This window comes from Lottia gigantea (assembly GCF_000327385.1).
Source record: "Lottia gigantea unplaced genomic scaffold LOTGIsca_205, whole genome shotgun sequence".
Lineage (NCBI taxonomy): Eukaryota > Metazoa > Mollusca > Gastropoda > Lottiidae > Lottia > Lottia gigantea.
This window is the reverse complement of record NW_008708430.1, coordinates 102260-123000: the sequence shown is the minus strand read 5'-3', so window position 1 is coordinate 123000 and position 20741 is coordinate 102260. Positions and strand designations below refer to the sequence as shown.

General features: G+C 34.2%; 3 protein-coding genes across 3 annotated transcripts; 2 read left to right on the top strand and 1 right to left on the bottom strand.

The window, feature by feature from the left end:
• Positions 1–748: 748 nt before the first annotated feature.
• LOTGIDRAFT_174601 (hypothetical protein) lies at positions 749–1946 on the top strand (the record flags this gene model as incomplete). Its single annotated transcript, XM_009053944.1, has 2 exons — positions 749–853; positions 1521–1946. 2 exons carry the CDS (start codon positions 749–751, stop codon positions 1944–1946), a joined length of 531 nt encoding a protein of 176 aa, XP_009052192.1.
• A 7063-nt stretch (positions 1947–9009) lies between these two features.
• LOTGIDRAFT_174600 (hypothetical protein) lies at positions 9010–10762 on the bottom strand (the record flags this gene model as incomplete). The annotated part of the gene is made up of 2 exons (XM_009053943.1): positions 9010–9194; positions 10597–10762. 2 exons carry the CDS (start codon positions 10760–10762, stop codon positions 9010–9012), a joined length of 351 nt encoding a protein of 116 aa, XP_009052191.1.
• A 4164-nt stretch (positions 10763–14926) lies between these two features.
• Positions 14927–20298, top strand: LOTGIDRAFT_239188 (hypothetical protein; the record flags this gene model as incomplete). The annotated part of the gene is made up of 8 exons (XM_009053942.1): positions 14927–15212; positions 15629–15793; positions 16309–16475; positions 16850–16942; positions 17320–17410; positions 18069–18233; positions 18647–18801; positions 19268–20298. The coding sequence occupies 8 exons, from the start codon at positions 14927–14929 to the stop codon at positions 20045–20047; spliced, it is 1902 nt and encodes a 633-aa protein (XP_009052190.1). The 3' UTR covers positions 20048–20298.
• Positions 20299–20741: the final 443 nt, after the last annotated feature.

Here is a 20741-nt window from a genome sequence, read left to right as displayed (position 1 = left end):
TCCTCAGGTCACTTCCCGAAGAAGGGGTCATAAGTTCCTAAAAATAGAACACATCAAGATATTAAATATATAGACGTTTTCATGCAGACTCAAACAGTGTCAAATTTTAACCATACATATTTTCACGAAAAAAACGAAAATTCCAGCTGGGAATTATTGACAATAACGAAATGTTCAAGGCACGTTGTAATTTATTATTTACAAGACGGGCCAATACACAAGGAACACTTTTTGTTTGTTTACATCTAGGGTGTAAACAATTGCCAATCAATAAACCTTTGCCTCTAGTCACCCAAGCTAAAGAAACAGTGGGGAATTGTTTCACAACGTTAAAGTTATTGTAGCTATTGTTACGGAGGCTTCAGTAGTCAGATACTTGTCCCTAGCGAACATCAAGTTTTGGATGCTTTAATATTTGTGATATTTTTGATTTTGTGATCAACTCAATAATTGTGATATTTATACTTATAGATTGTGATTAATTATTCCCTTAGTTTCCTCTTAGTTGGATTTCAACCGTTCAGGTTTCTCCTTCATCGGTTTGTTTGGTTATTTTTATCACTGATCATTAGTTAGACGTTAACCCATTTTTGTGATAATTTCAAGAAGCAGCATGGAAACCCCCATCTTAAGAAGGGGGGCATCTGATAGAAGTTCACTTGAGATATCAGATAAGTATACAGCTTCTATTGAGCTTTCCAACGCCTGTAGACATTTTTACAATTCACGAGTTGAAGCCGCTGCCAGCATGAAAGTCAAAATCCAAGAAAGGGTCACAGAAAAGAAAGAAAATACTTCTACTAAACGACGATGGGGAATAAATGAAGCCATGGATAAACTACGAGAAGAAATGGTAAGTTCCAACACAATAAACGTCAGATCGACCGGATATTATTCAATGTATTGTAAAGAGTTTTCTTCATTAAGTTTTATATGGAAACGTAACCTTTACAACTAACTATTCTACCCAACCTAACTTAGGATCGTGCAATAAGAGATTGAACTGGGCCTTATTGTTTATCTTGAACATTTCAATATCAAAGAATCGGATCTAAAACATTGGCACAAATGTCCATTGTCAGCAAAGGTAATACATTTAAGGTATTGGGAGCGAAGGGGTTTAGAAAATTATCCCTTCCGTGAATAATATATCATTTTGGGGATAAATATTTTATTCGATTGCTCGTTAGCATATCAGTTGGTGTTTAAGCCTCGTAAAATATTAAACTGTGGTCCACACGAGACGTAAATTGTCTCCGAAAAGGAGTTTTAATGTCACTAAGTCTCAACGGACGTTATTTTGGTACAAATATACATTTTTTAAAACAAGAACAATGCTCTGATTCCTATTTTGGAATGAGTAATTATATGCATAAAATTCGACTGAAAGCACTATTGATTTTGTAGAAAGCATGTTGTATAAAATTATTTAATTTCTGTAAATTCAATTTGAAAAACCGAAAGACTTGCCTACAGCATAGGATGATCTCTTATCAAAAAGCTTTTTATAACGTTCTTAGGTTTCTTTGATGGACCAAGACCTTACCCTGATGAAACAACTACTGAACCTTAATGAAACCATCGAAGATTTAAAATGGCAACGAAGCAATTACTACAGTGGTAGCTCCAGCGAAGAAAGTGATTTTTCTGTATCGGAAACGGAGATGTACGCAGATTCATCGGATAACGACGTACCACATACGAAGGTGTCGAAATCCATATCCAACTTACAAAACAAGCGACCTGAACAAAATACCAACGTCATGGAAGTCAGCAGTTACGTTCAGAAGGCCTCAGTTATCAGGAGCCACAAATCTATTGCAGCGGAATCGACGATAACTACCAAGGCTTCTCGTTCATTAACAAACTTACACAAAGAACACAGTGAATATAGATCTTTTGACTCTGGCATTAATGATACTGATCATGTTGAAATACGAGTTTAGGTCTAAATGTCCTGAATGAATTTTGTTACGTGCTTTATTTATGTGTATAACTATTTTTTTGTCATTGATCTCTTAGGAATGCGTTAACATTTAATTTTGATTGCCACACCCACAATAATATTTGGAGATAAACAGTTTCATTTCAGAAAAATCAATTTAAAAAAAGTAAGTATAAGAAATATAACATATTATCTGTCGCAAATTTGAGATTGGTTTTGATCGCCCCCTGTCATAAAGATAGCACTGATGTCGTTTACTAATTTTAATTAGATTACAATTTTGTTTCTTTTTGTGTTTTCTGATACTTTTCGTAATCTAACAAGTTTTCTACCATAGAAATGTTCTAATGACGTTAGTTTTAACCAATCATACAAAACCCGTTTTTTGATAACGTAACGAATTATGGGATAGCGATAGCTCAAATAGAGTTAGTTTCGCTATACCGAGTACATACCAAATATTTTGGCGCAAATTCATATTATGTAAATGCTGCAGTGGTAGTTACATTCGGATTTCTTATATTTGTGACAGAAAATATAAGTACTTTATTTCAGAAAAAAAATCCTTATTTCTTCATATGTATTTTTTTATCCTTTGAGTTTTATTGTTTTGTATATATTGTTTATACAATTTGTTATATATCATTTTTATTTATAGTTTAGATTTTGTATAATTTTATACTGTATAGGGCGAAAACTTGGCCACTTGGTAAAATATACTTTTGTATTGTTCAGTCTTCATCCTGTGATCCTTCGACCACAAAAACAGCAGCTTACAGTTTAATCTATAGTAATTATTTCTTGATTTGTCGACGACACTAAAGATAAATCGGACTCAAAAAAAGTCTTTGACTTAAATGGCAGTTGTAATTGCAATTGAGATGGGGAAAAAATATCAATTTCTCCAATAGACATAAACAGTCTAAAAAAACTCTGTTAAACCCGAACGTATCTCCAAATCGCAAACATGAGATGACTAATGACTTATTCGCTGTACATGACATGGCGTGGTCGCAATGGAATTTTTGCCTCTTTGTTATTTAAAGAATCCATAAATTTGGCAAGACACAAATTATATGTATAATATATGTATAAAGGGTGGTTGGTGATTTAATTCTACAACTTAGTGAGAGTTTTTGACGCTGAAGCTGCTTTGTGATTCAAGTTATTCTTTATTTTAGTTAAGTTTCTTTGAATGTTTTAAATTCATTGTTAGGATTTGTCGGTGTTCCATGTTAACGAAATTTTCAGGGGCTCAACATGTGAATTTGGAACGAAAGGCAACATGCAAACGAGGAACATTTTAATGCAGATGGCAGCGTTAATGTTACAAGAAAGGCTTGATTTCTCCCAAAATGTACTAAAACTAACGTGGAACACTGAGTAAACCATTTGATTTAAGAACAATAATACTGCATTCGCCTTAATCCGATAATTGGTGATACTGCAATGTTTCACGTAGTTATCTTTACGTTTTTGGTGGTTGGAATTGAATCAATTAAGGCGTTCGATAAAAAGATATTATAGATCAAAGACGAAGAGACCATGATATATGACTTGTGTTTTATGGGCTTCTTTTGGTATGCAGCTTTCATTTCTAAATATCTTTTAAACAATATTTTGTAAATAATTTCAGTTACAAATTAGATTTCAATTGGCACTTTATTGTTACTTGTATATTTCTATCTAAGTTAAAGTTAAAAGTGTCAAAATGCATGTTATTTGTTGCAAAAGAAATTATGATACCGTCTATTCTAATTTTATTAAGTCACACATAAGGCAATAGAATATAGTTACATTTTACTTTGTTCTAAGCTACGTCATTTGAACGTCAATTTTAGAGCGTTCTATGGAATTATTTTGTTTATCTTGTTTTAATCATTCAGAATTTATTCCAAAGCTAAAACGTTTGTGTAGCTTTAATGCAATTCAGAATTCTTTCCCATGTAAATTTTACTTAATAAAGTCGCATTTTTTCGATACGCAATGTTTTATATGACGTATTGTTAGGATATCACACGTTTTGTTATTGTTTGTTATATTCATTTTGAAATTAGAGTACTTTAGCTTCATTGTTATGTTGTTTTAAGAGTTATGTTAATTTAGAGAATTATTGTTATGTACATAATTAGACAATGTTATGTTAATTGATAGCAATGCATTGCCATGTTGATAATGTGACTGTTTTAGGCATGATAAGCATGTTGTTTCTTTTTTTTCTTTTACAATCATGAGTTTTCCAGGAATGATCGCAATGCCTTCACCCTCTGATCCAGCACGTGACCAGGATTGACACAGATCTCTGAGGTAATATCCTTCGTGTGACGCTCGTAGTTACTCTATTAGAAAGCTTCTTTTGTTTGCTTGAATTGACTAGACTTAGAAGGAATGCGCTCTAAGAATGAAAGTTATATTATGCATTTCTAACGATTGCATTCATCCTGGCTTATTCCATATTTTCCCGCCACCCTTTAATTTGCTGGAAATCCGATACATCCACTCAGGTATACTATTGAACTTTCAGGCTGCTAGCAAATCCATGGAAGGGATATGAGCTACTTGACATCTTATGGAAGACCCTCCAAAATGAGTAAAATACAAGCTCGATCTTGATGGTGTAATAATTCATAGCACCTTCAAGCGAATGGAGTCATGAGTACCAGATTTCAAATAGTTCAAATTCGATCCTACGTATCATGTGGAAATGCCAACCACGATTCTATATGTGTTTCTGTGTTCTTGTGAAAGAGTCACAAAACTATTTCTGCATCGAGCAAGCATCGACTAGACAAATCAAGGCATTTAAATAGCTTTTGTTGAAGTCAAATAATGTAAACTATACGTGACCAGTACCATAATATAGAATTTTGCTTGGCATTACCTACCACGAAAGTCCTTTGCATGCATCTGGACAAATTATTTTATTAACGTGCACGGCATGAGAGTTTCGTTTTTAGAAGTCCATTTTGCATGACACGTGTTTCAATTCTGTTTTTCCCCTGAATTATTTCTTCTACAATGATATCGCTCAATTTTTGAATTGCGCACTGCAGCGTACATGAGAGTACTCTTAGAAATGCGACCTTTGCATAGAGATTTATAAGCCCCGTTCATTTCATGTTACTTACCTCGCTTATGTCGATTCAGTGTCATTCCATTGATGAGATGTGAATCTTGTAGTTTAAACGAAGCTAAAAAAATGGATTTGAACTTCCTGGTATCTTTGACAAAAATTTCACGCTGCACCCTCAACTCGTTAAAGGGAATGACGCATGAATATGGACATTATGTCAAAAAACATCTTCAATAGGACGTCGAATGAACGAATGTACTATTCAATTCCCTATTTTCAACCTATTTATTAATTAACGTTATTTTAAAGGTAAAATAGGTCATCCCCTTCAAGGTAGGCCAAGTAAGTGGTTGACATGGGACATTATATCAGGTCTTGCTTGCTGGTCTCAATGGGGTCTCTAGCTTCCAAAGAATTCTCATAACGCCTTGAATACAAGAGTGATAACACTTTTTGATTGTACGAAATTTCAGTATAATCAAATATCAGTATCGGGAATACTTGGATCATTGTGGTCTGTCAAGAAGTATTATCCCTCTGTAGACGGTATTATGAAGATGTTAACACGGGGTTGAATACGAACTGTGGGTAAAGCTTTTCATATGAACACAATCCCTAACTATAGCGGGTAACATGGTACGAGTGAACATTAATCTATTATTAGTACCAATGTAGTAGAGGAAGTACGCATAATGGGTCGTGAATGATCGGAAGAGGAGCAAGAAGTGGGCACAACTGAGGTAACCCTTTTAACCAACATACAGATCAAAAACTGGATTTTTGTACCAAAAGATCAACTTATTGGAGTGAATAACAGGCTTTGCTTCTCTGTACAAGAATTTGAGCCTGATGCTCGTTACAAAAACAGACTGATTCGATGTAATGTGTGTAGGCCTACTGTAAAGCTAGCAGTGAATAATTGGTTTAGGCAATTTTCAAAATCGAAGATCTGAAATTTCCAGTTTTTCTTTTTTTTAATTTTTATATACTAAATTATTGGTGAATTGAGGGGGAATGGGGAAACAAATAAACAACACTCACAAATGAAACTGAACAGCGATATATTGGTAAGGGAAAAGCATGCAATAATACATAACGAATATATAACCTCTTTCATAATATCAAACATACAACATATAATATATATATTTTTTTCATAATCAAATTGCAATATATATTTTATGGGTTATTTGTTAATATTGTCTAAACGTTGTGTCAATCGTATACATGTCATCTATTACGAAACGTTTCTCGTTAAAACAAGAATGAAGAAGGTACGTAACCACCTCAAAATAAGCATGGAAGAAAAATAGCAACCGTCGTTCATCAAAAGGTAAAAGAATTTGCAAAACAACGGTGCAATAGGGTGCTTTGTTTAGAATAGGAACTTGGTATACTTGAATATCATAAAGACGGTGGCTTCTGCAAGGTCGGTATAGAGTGGCTCAGTTGTCGATTTAAGACGGTACTTGCAAGGGAAGACATGTGAAAATTACAGTACAGTAAGGTTTGAGCGTGAAGTCTTGTGTAGTCTTGTGGTTTGTTTTGTCTTTGTTTAGAGTATTTTGTAGTGAAGTTGATTTGAAGGTAAGAACGTTGTCCACAAATTGTTGTTCTTCATATTGTTGTTCTTCAAATTATTGTTCATTAACTAGTGTTATTACGATTGGTTCCTTTTTTGTGTCTCAAATTGTATCGTTTAGTGTGTTTTTTGTGTACTAATTTTAATTTTCTCCTTTTAGTGTATGGGTGGTATATGGTACGTATTGACACAAATTTCTTTTTTACTTTATGTAATAATGAGATAGAAAGAAAAACCCTTCATGTGACATTGTGACATTGTTTCGTTAGCAAGACATGTCATTGGCCAAGATGGGCTATTTCCAGAAAATCTTTTAACATAACCTGGGAAATAAAACATAGCTTTATGATCCAAAATGCCATAGATATCTTTTATGACTTACCATAAACGATTTGGCTAGTCTGTCTATTGTGGTTTCTTTCGGAAGGAGTGGAATTATTTCATTTTTTTCTTCCATTTTCAGCTAAATTACGTTTCGGTTAAGGAACAAGGTTAGATGTCCTTTGTATCAGAATCAAAGAAAGTTGGTACGGTAGATTTTGTTTTCGGGTGAAGACCGCTTATAATGTATTATGTGTGTGGGGCTAGGTGTCTTTACGATTACTCATTAAGATATTATAACTGGAAAGTTCAAGGCTTCTAATTACTGCCTGAAAGTTTTGTTTGCTTAAAAGCGATCAAAGGGGAGTAATCACTAAAAAATAGCGGAATTAACAACATTGTCTTCATTTTTATTTTATTTTTTTTTTTTGAGTACGACAAATTTGGGTAATAATTGTAAAATAAAGCTGCAAGAATTAATTACTTGTTAAATGCTTTTATTTATTTGGGTCATCTATTTATTTAATTTCATTCATCTATTTATTTTTTTATGCTTAAAACTTAATCAAATATTACATGTATATCTATTTGTTTAATAATGCATTTTAGTTGCTTCAATATATTTCAAAAGTGGCAAGAGGTACTGATACTATAGTGCGTGATAGCGTATTTGCTCAAGCGGTGGGCTTTTAAACATGGTTTTGTTCAGTTTTACGAAGTAAACAAGCGGGTAGAAATTATGTAAGTTCCTCAGTTTTCTTGATCGTTTCAGTATATCTTATGTCGACTTGACATCCATGTTTTCTCACTTCGAAAAAATCTTGTTTGTTATTTATATGGTTTTACTTGTATTGTTTGGGTTATTCACGTCAAGATTTTTTTTCGCCACTTGGAGGGTTCGGAGATGGTTGTTAACTTTTGATTTTGACCCAAATTTTCCTTTTGTTTACTTTCATACTTTTTTTTAGATTTCGGTCATAAACACTACATATGGTATGCTTTTATGTTCTATTTCTTTTTATATGTTCTAATGTTCTTATTCTTTTTATAGAGTCCTTCATACTGGTTCAAATGTTCTATTTCTTTCTATAGAGTTGTCATACAGGTTCTGGTGTTTTATTTTTTTTCTATAGAATTGCCATACAGGTTGTGATGGTCTATTTCTCTGTATAGGGTTGTCATACAGGTTCAAATGTTCTATTTCTTTCTATAGGGTTGTCATACAAGTTCTGATGTTTTCTCTCTTTCTATAGGGTTGTCATACAGATTGTGATGGTCTATTTCTTTCTATAGGGTTGTCATACAGGTTTAAATGTTCTATTTCTTTCTAAAGGGTTGTCATACAGGTTTAAATGTTCTATTTCTTTCTATAGGGTGGCCATACATGTTCTGGTGTTTTATTTCTTTCTATTGGGTTGTCATACAAGTTGTGATGGTCTATTTCTTTCTATAGGGTTGTCATACAAGTTGTGATGGTCTATTTCTTTCTATAGGGTTGTCAAACAGGTACTGATGTTCTATTTCTTTCTATAGGGTTTTCATACAGGTTCAAATGTTCCATTTCTTTTTTTATAGAGTTCGTCATACAGGTTCAAATGTTCTATTTCTTTTTCGTTCGTCATATATATTTTATTTCTTTTTATAGAGTTCGATTATGTTCTTTAGATACATTTCCTAATGAATTCCACGATATACATGTATGTTCTAATGTTCCACCTTTTTCTGTAAAGATTCATGAAACATACTCGTCATGTTCTATTTCTTTTTATATGTACTAATGTTCTATTTCTTTCTATACACTTCGTCATACATGTTCTAATGTTCTATTTCTTTATATAAAGATTCATTATACATACTCTTTATACATGTTTTCATGGTTAATTTCCTTCTATAAAGTTCCATCATACATGTTTATTTCTTTCTACAGGGTTCGTGATATATGTTTTATTTATTTCTGTAGAGTTCGATACATACATGTTTTCATGTTCTTCTTATTTGAATAGTATCTGTTACTATGTCTGAATGGTCTCTTTTCGTCATACGTGTTCTAACGTTCAATTTCTTTCTATAGTGTTCTTCATATATTCTCTAATGCTTCTCTAACTGTCTAACTTCTAATATTCCATTTCTTTCCATAAAGCACTGCAAACAATGTTCTAGTGATCCATTTCTTTCTTCGATTATTTGCTCTTTAGATCCTTTTCCTTCTATAGGGTTCTTATTTATCAACTCTATAGAAATAAATGGAGCATTAGAGCATGTGTGGCGGAACCCTATCGAAGGAAAAAAATCTAAAGGGCATCATACAATATGTTCTATTTCTTTCTATAGAGTTCATCATCCATGTCCTATATCTTTGTATAGGGTTCGTCATCCATGTTTTTCTTTTTTTATAGAGTTCGTCATCCATGTTCTATTTTTTGATATAGTTCGTCCTCTATATTCGTCATGCATATTCTATATCTTTCTATAGGGTTCGTGACACCTTTTTCCAATTTTATCAATAAAGTCATCTTTATCGTGTTCTTTATTTATAGAGTTCGCCAACCATGTTTTATTTTTTTTTTATAGAGTTCGCCTACCATGTTCTATTTTTTTCTTCAGCATTCGTCATTCATGTTCTATTTCTTACTATAGAGTTCGCAACAACCTTTTTTCCTTATTTCATCAATGAAGTTCTATTATACATGTTCCATTCCCTTCTATTTATTTCTATATTTTATACTTTCGTCATTTATGGTTTATTTTTTCTATAGTTTTTTAAACATGTTCTAATGTCTTATTTCCTTCGATAGGATTCTGTCATAATATCTATTTTTTTCCTTGTTTTTTTATGCATGCTATAAATGTATACACATTTTTGATTAATATGCTTTTCACCGAAAATTTGGGTTTTCAAAGTTATGACATATATGATATTTTACGCCTAATTTTTGACCCGTTTTTCGTAACATGGGTTATATAAACGTTGTCTCGCCTATACAGGTATATAAATAACATAACAGTATGACATAAAACTCGACCTTCGACTTTTAGAATTGCTAATTTGATAAAAATAATTTTTTTTTTTGTTTTGTGGTCGTCTATAGTTTTTATTTAGGGCCCTGTCGCAAATTTTGTCGAATACGCTGTTAGACGTCGATCAAATGGTTATTATTGTAAGTTTTGTATAAGTTATAAAGCGCTGAAGCACGTTGATACGCCGTAGTACAGGGAAAACGTACAAACATTTGCAGTTAAACAAAATTCTCGACGCATGCTTTCTAGCATAGATGAACTATTCTCTCAAAACTTCCAATGTAAGTGGACGTACGTGGCCTTTTTTAGTTTTTATGGACGAACTTTCATGTTCCAACGTTCTATTTATTTCTATACGATTTGTTCATACATATTATTTTTCTTTTCACTTAAAAGTTACCGTATAATGGTGCATGGGTATCCGATATTTAAGTTATCATTTTCCCTAATAGCTGTTTATAATTTTGATACACCGTCATACCCTGGCTAAATCGTCATGGTGTGACAGGACCTTTATGTCAATTAAAATTGCACTTACAAGTGCAATTGATAAACGCGGTATATGCATTTTTTAACTCATGGTTCATGTCATGAAAAAAATTAAGTTTTGGCATGGCCGATTTACCTTTCGAAAGTTTTATAGCAATCCTTACTTACAGTTTGTATCCCCTTCAGGGAAAGTCATGAAAAATGTAGGTTTAGCATAGGTGGTTAATCTTTCGAAATTTGTATCGCATGTCATATGGTCTCTACTCATGACAAGATGTATCCATTCCAGAGGAAAACAGAACCGTGATTTGTATCCAAGACAAAGGAGAGTCATTTCGTTTTCCCATAGGAAATTAACCTTTCGAAAGTTTTACAGCATGCCTTATTTTAAAGTTTGTATGCATTTCAGGAGAAATCATGATAAAAATTTGTTTTAGCATAAGTGGTTAATCTTTCGAAAGTTTTATGGCAATCATTATCTCAAAGTTTGTATCCATTCCAAGAGAAGTCATGAAAAATTATGCTTTTTCATAGGAGATTAACCTTTGGAAGGTTTTGTATCATATGGTTTAAATAGATATCCACTAGGGAAGTCATAAAGAGAAATTTTTTATTTTTTCTGAATAGATTCCTCTGTTTAATGATTGACTTAATGATTTGAGGAATCTAGATTATTTAATTTCAATGAGAGATTTTGACTTCCACATATGTTTATCCTAAAAAGTTGATTTAGTGGATTTGATAGTTGTTGTTTTTCTATCTGTGGCATTGAAATTTGGTGCTCATACTGGCTTATTAGCCAGTCTTATCCAAGTCTGGTACCAAGATCCGGAAAATGTGAACCATATCGACACTAGATCTTCAAATATGAAAACTTATGATGACAATGGTGGATTATACGATTGGTTAAACATATACACCTGATGGAACAACACCAAAATGACAGTTATTTTAGGTAAGAGATGATCACAATGTATATTGGTAGGGGAAATAATCGGAGCATTGGTGTTGGTGAGTTCTGATTAGTAGGTCGAGACGCTACATTATATCTATCAGTTCTTCTTCTAACCCTTACTAATGTCTTCACGACTTCTTATGATCTTTTATTTTTTTCTATTAAATATTTTGAACAACACAGAACTATTTTTTTTTTTTATAAAATTATCAAAGATTTGGAGAATTCGTCTTCACAAAATTGTACATTATCATATTATTAGCTCAACGATAGTTAAATATCACGTCATTTACGTTTAATGTGATTGGTTCCATGATTGTCATATCAAATGCAAATTACCATTTTCAAGGGACGTAATTCGCCTACATTGAAAGATCGTGCAATGCAAGAGATTGGATGACTTTTCCCTTAAAAACTACTTATTTTTTCAGAAATGGTTAAAAAAAAGATGTTAAATTACAGAACAAGATATCGTCAGTATTTCTGATTACAAGAGAACATTTGAATGTTAGATCAGTATATGTTTATAAAAAACACATTCCGTTATTGTAACCGTTAGATTAAGAAATAACATTTTATCATTGTATTATGAATCATGTAGTCTTTGATAATTAATTATTTACAAATCTATTTAATGGTAGAATGATCATTTTATTATGTTGCCTAATCTGTATAGATTTTTCGATGCATAATGTATTTATTTGAAAATAAGAATTTGGAAAAAAATATACATCATAATAAACCATAATAAATTTGTAATAGTTTTCCTTTTTATCTTCGTGACATTTGTAGCTATTCTGGGGTGATATGATAAACATTTTTTGGATTTATTTGAGTCGTCTTCTCGGCGCACGATAACCGATTTTATGTACACATTTGTGTGAGTTATGAGGCAAGAGCAGGAAAACTGCAAAATTCAAAAAGACCATTAAGTTACTAACATCTGACAGTTTTCATCAAATATACTTCCTTCATATTGCTACATCTGGTTCATAACATATTACGCAACATTACTTGCCCTATTTTAACATAATTTTCAAGAACCACTATAGCTATACGCTTTTTCCCGGCCTACAACCATTATGTTCGAAAAAGATTAGACTAATGCCGCTGTCCTGGCAAAGTTTTCCTCATTGAACACTGCAATCTTCATTATCCCATGAGGAGCAGAAAAAGAAAACTCCGTTGATTTCATTTAAACCAACTGAATGCCGCAGTAGGTGTTGCTGAACCCAATCTTTTACATCTGGAGTACATTTTCAAAATTTCACAATATTTTATACTTGTTGTAAATTCTGAAATCTGGAACAAGTTAAAAATGACGTCTAATAAAATGTTGCAATGACAGGTCTCTACAACTTTGACTTGAGTCTTACATAAAAAGATAATGAAATATGCAAATATCGGACAAAAAATATTGCTATATGACAAGAAATTTAACGTTAAACGTTGAAATTATTTATGTGAACAAAAGGGACAGATTAAAATTGGATTTTCCCAAGTTTTTACTTCCTTTTACCTCTTCAACATATTTTTCAATATATTCATCTAATACCACTATTATCACTGTTGAAGGGCAACAATCAACAATCAACAACCACCTCCACCCCAACAATTCTTCCATAGAAATCAAGCTAGAAATTTCACTTACTTCACTGGTTTGTCCCCTGCCCGAATACTGTAAGACGTATGTCTTGTCATGGTTTATAACAGCACAGACTTGATGCCTTGCAACTGGATCAATTCGATGGGAAATGCATATAGCCTCGAGCTAAATCACAACAAAAGGCATTATAACAAAAGTTCTTATTATAGATGCATTTATTAACTTCAACATTGCAGAGTCTTAAAAGAAGACGAGTCGTAAATGTAACAATCACTGTTCTGTACAATTTCTCAGATGGTACACTTCTTATCGCTGCCCACCATTTTTTTTTATTTGAGATGTGCTATGAAATTTGTTAAATATATGGCATGGTGAAAAACATTATTACAAAATTCATATTTTAATGTAGTGATAAATCATTGTTGTGAAATTTTCATCAAAAATTAAAAATCCAGCCTTTGTTAGAACAAAAATACGATGGTCCAGACAGGCAATTACAACATACGCTCTAAGCCAAATCAATACCTAAAAAAGAGAAGTCGCATATATATAATACGAAACGAGATTAACCTTCTACTTTTATGCTCCATAATATATACTTTTCAGTTGGCAAAGGGAAAAGTCTTTTTTAGGAGAAAGGCATAATCCAACTCATTCTTGATTTTTAATTGTACAACCATAATCTTAACATCTGCTAAACTTGACGTCTGTGGTTCATGCAATTTCACTGAAACTAAATGATGTTACTATCACAAAAGCTGCTAATATTATTTAAAGACCATTGCACCATGGGCATCATTAAGACTCATAGCTTTTGTGGAATTGAAAGAACCACAGAAATCTGACTGAAATTGTTTGGAATGACGTGAATTGATGCTCCATTGTTGCCAAATCCATAAAAAGTTTGGACACTTCTTTACATTCCTGTTTAGATATTTTAAGGCGACCAAGATAAAATTTAAAGAAATGGGGTTCTATATATTACATTTCTGCAGACTAGGCTACCAAAATTTAGAATTCTGAAGAAATACCTCATTCAAGAATAAATATAAGTGTATAAGTATATGTCGAGCAGCTATGACGTGTGTGACGCCAGGCACTCTTCTAGACACCAGATACCACTTTTCATTATGAAATACTTACTCATTTATGATTGATATACATCTCACTTGCAAAGATCATTAGCTGCTAACAATGTTTCGCCAAAATATCGTTTTGGATTTAGGCCCTTTTAGGAATTATAACAAGCCGAAGGTGTATGAAACTTGTCTGTTCCACATGGCCCACCATACTTATCTTCCGTGCGCTTTTAAAGGATTATTTATAGAGATTTTTGAACATTGTGTGACTCGAGGAGTCAGTCGACGGATGTGCTGAGCCTCGGTCTTCATTCAAAGGGCATTGAAAGGTAAGTTGTTCGAATTAACATTAATTGTTTGATAAAATTTAAATGAAGTACAACTGTTTTTACATTTTCACTGATACATCGACCGTCGCCATTTTTTGTGATTTTGAAACACGATGCCTCTTATTTAATAATAAGGGTGCGACTATGAGAGATTTGTGCGACTATGTGTTTCAGACAACGTAAAACGTCATATCTAAGTAATTGGAATTAATAAATTTGATTCAACTACACAAGAACCGCAAATAATAGATAACAAAACATCGTTATTATATCGATTAGAATAGACCCAAAATAACAACCAATTTCTATGACGCAAGAGGCTCTGTTTCCAGTGTACACTCATTTCACACAAATAGCTAAATGTATGTGAGCTAAAACGGTTGTGCTATCCACCAAAGCTGCTCGCGTTCTTCAGTTAAATATTACCACACATTTCTTCCTAACAACCACCCTTAGCTCCATACAATGATGACCGAGACGCATTTCTTTATTTGAAGGTGCGGAAAGTCAGAGGGAAGGTATTGCAAGAATGATACTTCTATCTTTGGTAAGTCTAACGGCTGCGTTGTTAATCAACGTTGATGCAGCATCTAAACCATTATCAATGGTAGATGTTTTCAACTATATGACCATTGCTGGCAATGGTGGTAATGGTATGATGAAGAATCTATTAAAGTATATGCCGAATTGGGGCATCAAAGACAACATGAATTTCGACCCAATCAACACCCTATTCCCAAAGACCGGAAAACACCACATGTTGTGTGAGGCAATCACTGAACCATGTTTCAGCTACGATCGATCATCTCCCATTGGTAAGTTACCACCAAAAATCTTCCATAATCCGTGAATACATGACGAAACGTACCGTAACAATATTCTTCGCAGACCAAACCACACAGAGTCGTACTAAGCTAAATATCATACTTATTATGGCATTCAGACACTAGCAAAATCTGGCTTGAACTGGAGTCCTGGACTATTAGTGCAGCTGGCGGATGATCTGATCAGACGACTAAAAATCCAAAAGATTTCGGTAATTTGATTAGATGTTTTGGTTCGCCAGACGGCTTAACCTCACCTTCATAAAATCTAAGTTTTTTGGTTTAACTAAAAAAAACGTAATGTAAATGTCAAGATGCCTTCAATTTAAGGGCAATGAAATCATGCATAATAGAGTGTACTTTTATATCAAGGGCGGTGACTCGTCATACCTTTTTGTGTATTTCAGGACCTTATTGTTGGGGTACAATAAATGGTCACAATACACATTGCTGTGATGCCAGTGGATCATTCCAGTCACCAATAAGTATCCCAAGACCTCAAAGAACTATGTACACACATAAGAGACTCCGTTATCTGAACTCAAGTATTACTGGCAAGGTCGAAAATATCGGTAAGCTATGGTCACTCATGTAGGATCATGGTAGAGGACTTCTAAGTTGTCACATTTGCAACGAGGCCACCAGTTTCCCTGCCTATCCCGAAAAAGTATGGTTTGGAACCCATTTCTAAGCTGATTGCTGTGATAAGTTTCGCACTTATCATGGCTTATACGCTGGTCCTTTTTAACCCCCAAAAGGCATTAGCAATCCATTTTACCGTGTTAAACCATCAATTATACAAGGCGGCATATTCTTGAAAATAACAAACCCGTTTTTTATCCAATGTTCACCATGGGGTAATGAAGAAAATTATTGATATCAAATGCCCGAATACAGTATTTTTAAATGCAAGAATGTGAGGTATGATATCCAAATCAAAGAGATTCGTCAGTTATGTTGACTATATAATGCCTTTATATGTCGGCACTCCCAAAACCGACTGAAGTTGACTAACCATTGAGTGGGAGATTCAGCATGCCACATTGCTCTCGACGTCTCACAATTTTGTTAATATGCGGTCTTTTAGGTGTTTATCCTGAATTCTTTTCAACTGGGGGTCATCCTGTGATGTTAGAGGGAGTACCTGGAACTGATGCTGGATACATCTTTGATAACGTTCATATCCATTCTGGGGTACGTGGTGCCTATCGCCAGACTGAAAATCTGCTTTATGGAAGATCGTTTCATGCAGAGGTAAGATATTATCATCCAAATAGTGTAGACAGTCATCAAGTAGCAATTTTTATATGATTTTCGGTTCCAAGGCTAAAACCTTATATTAACTTATATTAAGTTTTTAGTCTAAAACGGAGGTCCAGTTATATACAATTTTAAATTGAATTTTTATCTTGGACTAATGACGAAGGTCATTGACATGCAATTTAGGAAAAATTGCCGGAATAGCAACATCAGCTATCTCCATGTCGGCTCCACACATCTGTATCTCTTACGGGGAGAAACCATGATGAAAATTTTAAGGTATTTTCTTAATTATGTCAGGATTGAAGACAACGCATAATTATTCATATTGTGCAGATAAACGAGATGATTTCTTTTACTTATTTCAGGCGCACATTGTCCACCATCATTCAGATTTCGCAGATGTAGCTGATGCCAGTAAACATGTAGGCGGTATTGCTGTTGTCTCTATATTTCTTACCGTAAGTAGTCTCTTGCACGCAACTTAATTAATACTTTGCATTTTTGCTTGTTCCATTTTATAGTTACTTTTTCAGTTTTGCATTTGTATTGTTTTTATCATATTTCTTTGCTTTCTTTTTTTTTCTTTGTCTTGTTTAGATTTTAGTTCCCGCTCATTATTATATTCTATATCACCGCATGCATGATATCTTGGCACTTTTCACTCATACTTCGATCTAAAAACTTTTTTTAGAAAGCTATGTTCCCATTCAACACATGCTTCAACGGATGCTCCTTTCAGGAAAACCTTTGACATATTCGGTTTTATAGATGTGAAACATTGAATAACCATCTGCGCATAAATTCTGAATTTTGATTGTTATTTGATATTTTATAGAATGATAAACAAAGATATAATCCCACAACAAACAGGGCTCTGGATACAATTTTAAATCATCTAAAAGACTTGATAGAATTCACTGAAGAAGGTCAGATCAAATTTATTGTATAGTACACTATTCCACTCTACCAAGCTCTTATGCCAGATCTTGAAGTTGACGCAGCAGTGCTACTGTATGTTAGATCTATCACGTTTGGATTTGAATAGATCATGTTGATGATGCTTCTGTTAACTGGTCAGGGAATAGATCAAGTTGATGATGCTTCTCTTAAACCGTCATGGAATAGATCATGGTGATGATGCTTCTGTTAACCTGTCACAGAAACCATCGTGCTGATGATGATGCTTCGATTAACCTTTCACGGAATAGATCATGTTGATAATGCTTCTATTAATCTGTCACGGAATAGCTCATGTCAATAATTCTTATGTAAACCTGTCATGGAATAGATCATATTGATGATGTTTCTGTTTACCTGTCACGGAATAGATCATGTTGATGACCCCTCTGTTCACCTATCACGGAATAGATCATGATGATGATGCTTCTGCTAACCTGTCATATAGGTTATGGTGATAATGCTTCTGTTAACCTGTCACGGAAAAGATCATGGTGGTGATGCTTCGGTTAACCTTTCACGGAATAAATCATGTTGATAATGCTTCTATTAATCTGTCATGAAATAGACCAGTTTGTTGTTTCTGTACTATCCTTATTCATATTATAATAATAATTTCAATTGCAGAACATGTGTGTAGGGCCGAAAATCGAAGAATAAAACGAACTGGCATATATAGTAAACTGGGTGTAGAAAGAGCATGTCGTGAAAACAATCCGAATTACGACGCTGATTCACCTGATGGAGATCCTAGCAACAAATGTCAACTACACAAAAAGGCTCGCGGATGTGGTACGACTTTTCAAAAAATAAAATTTACGCCCTACTGTTCTTTCCTCAAAAAACAATGTTAATTAAAACTGATTTTTTGAATCTGAAATTCATGAACATTGTTAATGTTAGTCCGTAGCAAAGAGGCTTTCCGCGTCGTCATTATGGGCCTGTTATAGAGACAACACAGAAACAAGACATAATCAAGAAGCTCCTCGCTACTGAGCTATCCCCTAGATCGTGATCTAGAGATCTCATTTTATATCTGCAATACGTTTTGTAGCATTTGAAGATGCTATAGTACCTCATTTCTCCTAGTCAGATAATTGATGACATTCGTCAATTGGGGATATCTACTCAGCATCTTGTGAAGAGTCCAAATGACTATTGAGGCTTATTTATTACTTTGATATTACGTTTATGGTTTGTTTCAGGAGATCCCATCGAAAATGTTACGTTTAATCCAAATGATTTGCTATCATCCATACCAACATATTTAACGTTCGAGGGAGGATTAACTACACCACCTTGTTCAGAATCTGTCATCTGGATTGTTGCCGAACACCCAGCATATATATCTAATAAAAATGTAAGAAAAAAATTATTTTGTTAGAATTCCTTGCAACTGGCCGTAACTTCCATTAAATTTAGATGCCTTTACAGGCTAACTTGACAATAAATAGGGCTACGAGAATATTCCAGCTTAACCCAGATCGACGGGTTTTGGCAGTATTATGTCGTTTTAGTTATTCCATTAACGCCAATAAAAGGAGTTTCCTTGTTTAATGATGATGCATTCTGATGATCCAGGGTGTAACTATTTAGATTTCTTTCTGTCTATAGGTTTCAATGAGGTACTGTCAATACCTTGATGGAAATATTGCAACTGATTGAGACAACTGGAAATGGATCAAGCCTTAGGTATTTCAGACAACGAATAAAAGAAAAGCTCCATTCGGCTTCATTTCTTCCATGATATTAATTCAAAAATAACTAAATATAGCCTGTAAATCCGTTCGTACAGTGCTATGACTGATTTTTTTTCTTTCTTACAGATTGAATACATGAATAAATTAAAATCAAGAATAGTTAATCAGACAATATCTGATTTTGGTAATCTACGTCCTTTACATGATCCAGCTGAGAGGGATGTATTCAGGATCATTTACGGAAGGTATCCACCCCGTCGTGAAGAGGATGATGAAAGGGGAGATGGAAGACACGATCTCAGGGATGATGATGATAATTATGACGATGATGATTACTACAATGACGATTACTCTAATGATGATTACTATGATGACGATTACTATTATGACGATTATGATGATGATACCGACGACGACCATAAAGATGACGGAAGGAGAGATAGAGGTGGTGGGGATGACAAAGGAGGGCGGGGTAAGGGAGACGATCGAGGAGGAAGAGATAATGGAGACAATCGTACAGGAAGGGGAAATCGTAACGATCGAGGACGAAGAGGCAATGGAGACGATTCTGGAGGTAGGGGAAATGGGAACAACCGTGACGGAAGAGGCAATGGAGACAGTCGTGATAGGAATAATGGGAACGGAAATGGAAGGGAAAATGGGGGTGTGAGAGGCAATGGGAATGACCGAGATGGGAGGAGAGACAATGGTAACGGTGGAGATAATGGAACACGGAGAGGCAATGGAGACGACCGAGGAGGAAGAAGAAATGAAGACCGCGGCGAGAATCGAAGAGGAAAGGATGATCAGGAAAGAGAGAGTGAAGACGGTCGACGTAGGAGAAGACGTTTTAATGGCAGAAGACGAAGAAGAGGTAGAGGGGATGATAAAGGCGACGACAATTAATTTAATGAAAAGAATAAGCATTACATCGTAAATTTGACTGATATCCTTGGCAGCATTGATTTGTCGTGTAGTGCATATTTTTTCTGAAATAGTATAACCCACTATATTGTTAATGGGGTGGCTTAAGGGTTAATTAATTTTAATATTCTATTACTCATTTGATAAAACAACAATATAAACAATATTTTAACAGGGCAATTTCTTTGTATTTAATTAAAAAGAACAGTCCGTTGGGGTAGAATAAAAATAACAGATGAATTAGATGAGGTACGATGATGGGTGTGGTATACTAGCCCAAAGCGTCAGGGGGCAAGACCTCCCCCGAAAAAAGAATTGCCCCGCCCCCCTGAAAAAATTCTGACAACCGACCATTTCAATTACTGCAACTTAATAACACTACCCCTCATTGCCCCTCTGGATATATTTATTACTCGACCCTCCGAACAATCTGTCTGGTTACTGATCTGATGGTGTGCGGTACAGGATTGTTGATACATTAGAAAATCGTAGAAGCGAATCATGTCCGAACGATAACCCCGTGCCTCTTCTCTTGTATCGATAACCCCGCACTGTACACGGGGACACAGTACTTGATCTACTCGCACCTAGCGAGTCAAGCTAGTGACTGCCCAATTATATCTCATTACCACTGTCAGTGATGTAGGTCCGTGCATGGTAAATAGGTCATTTTATT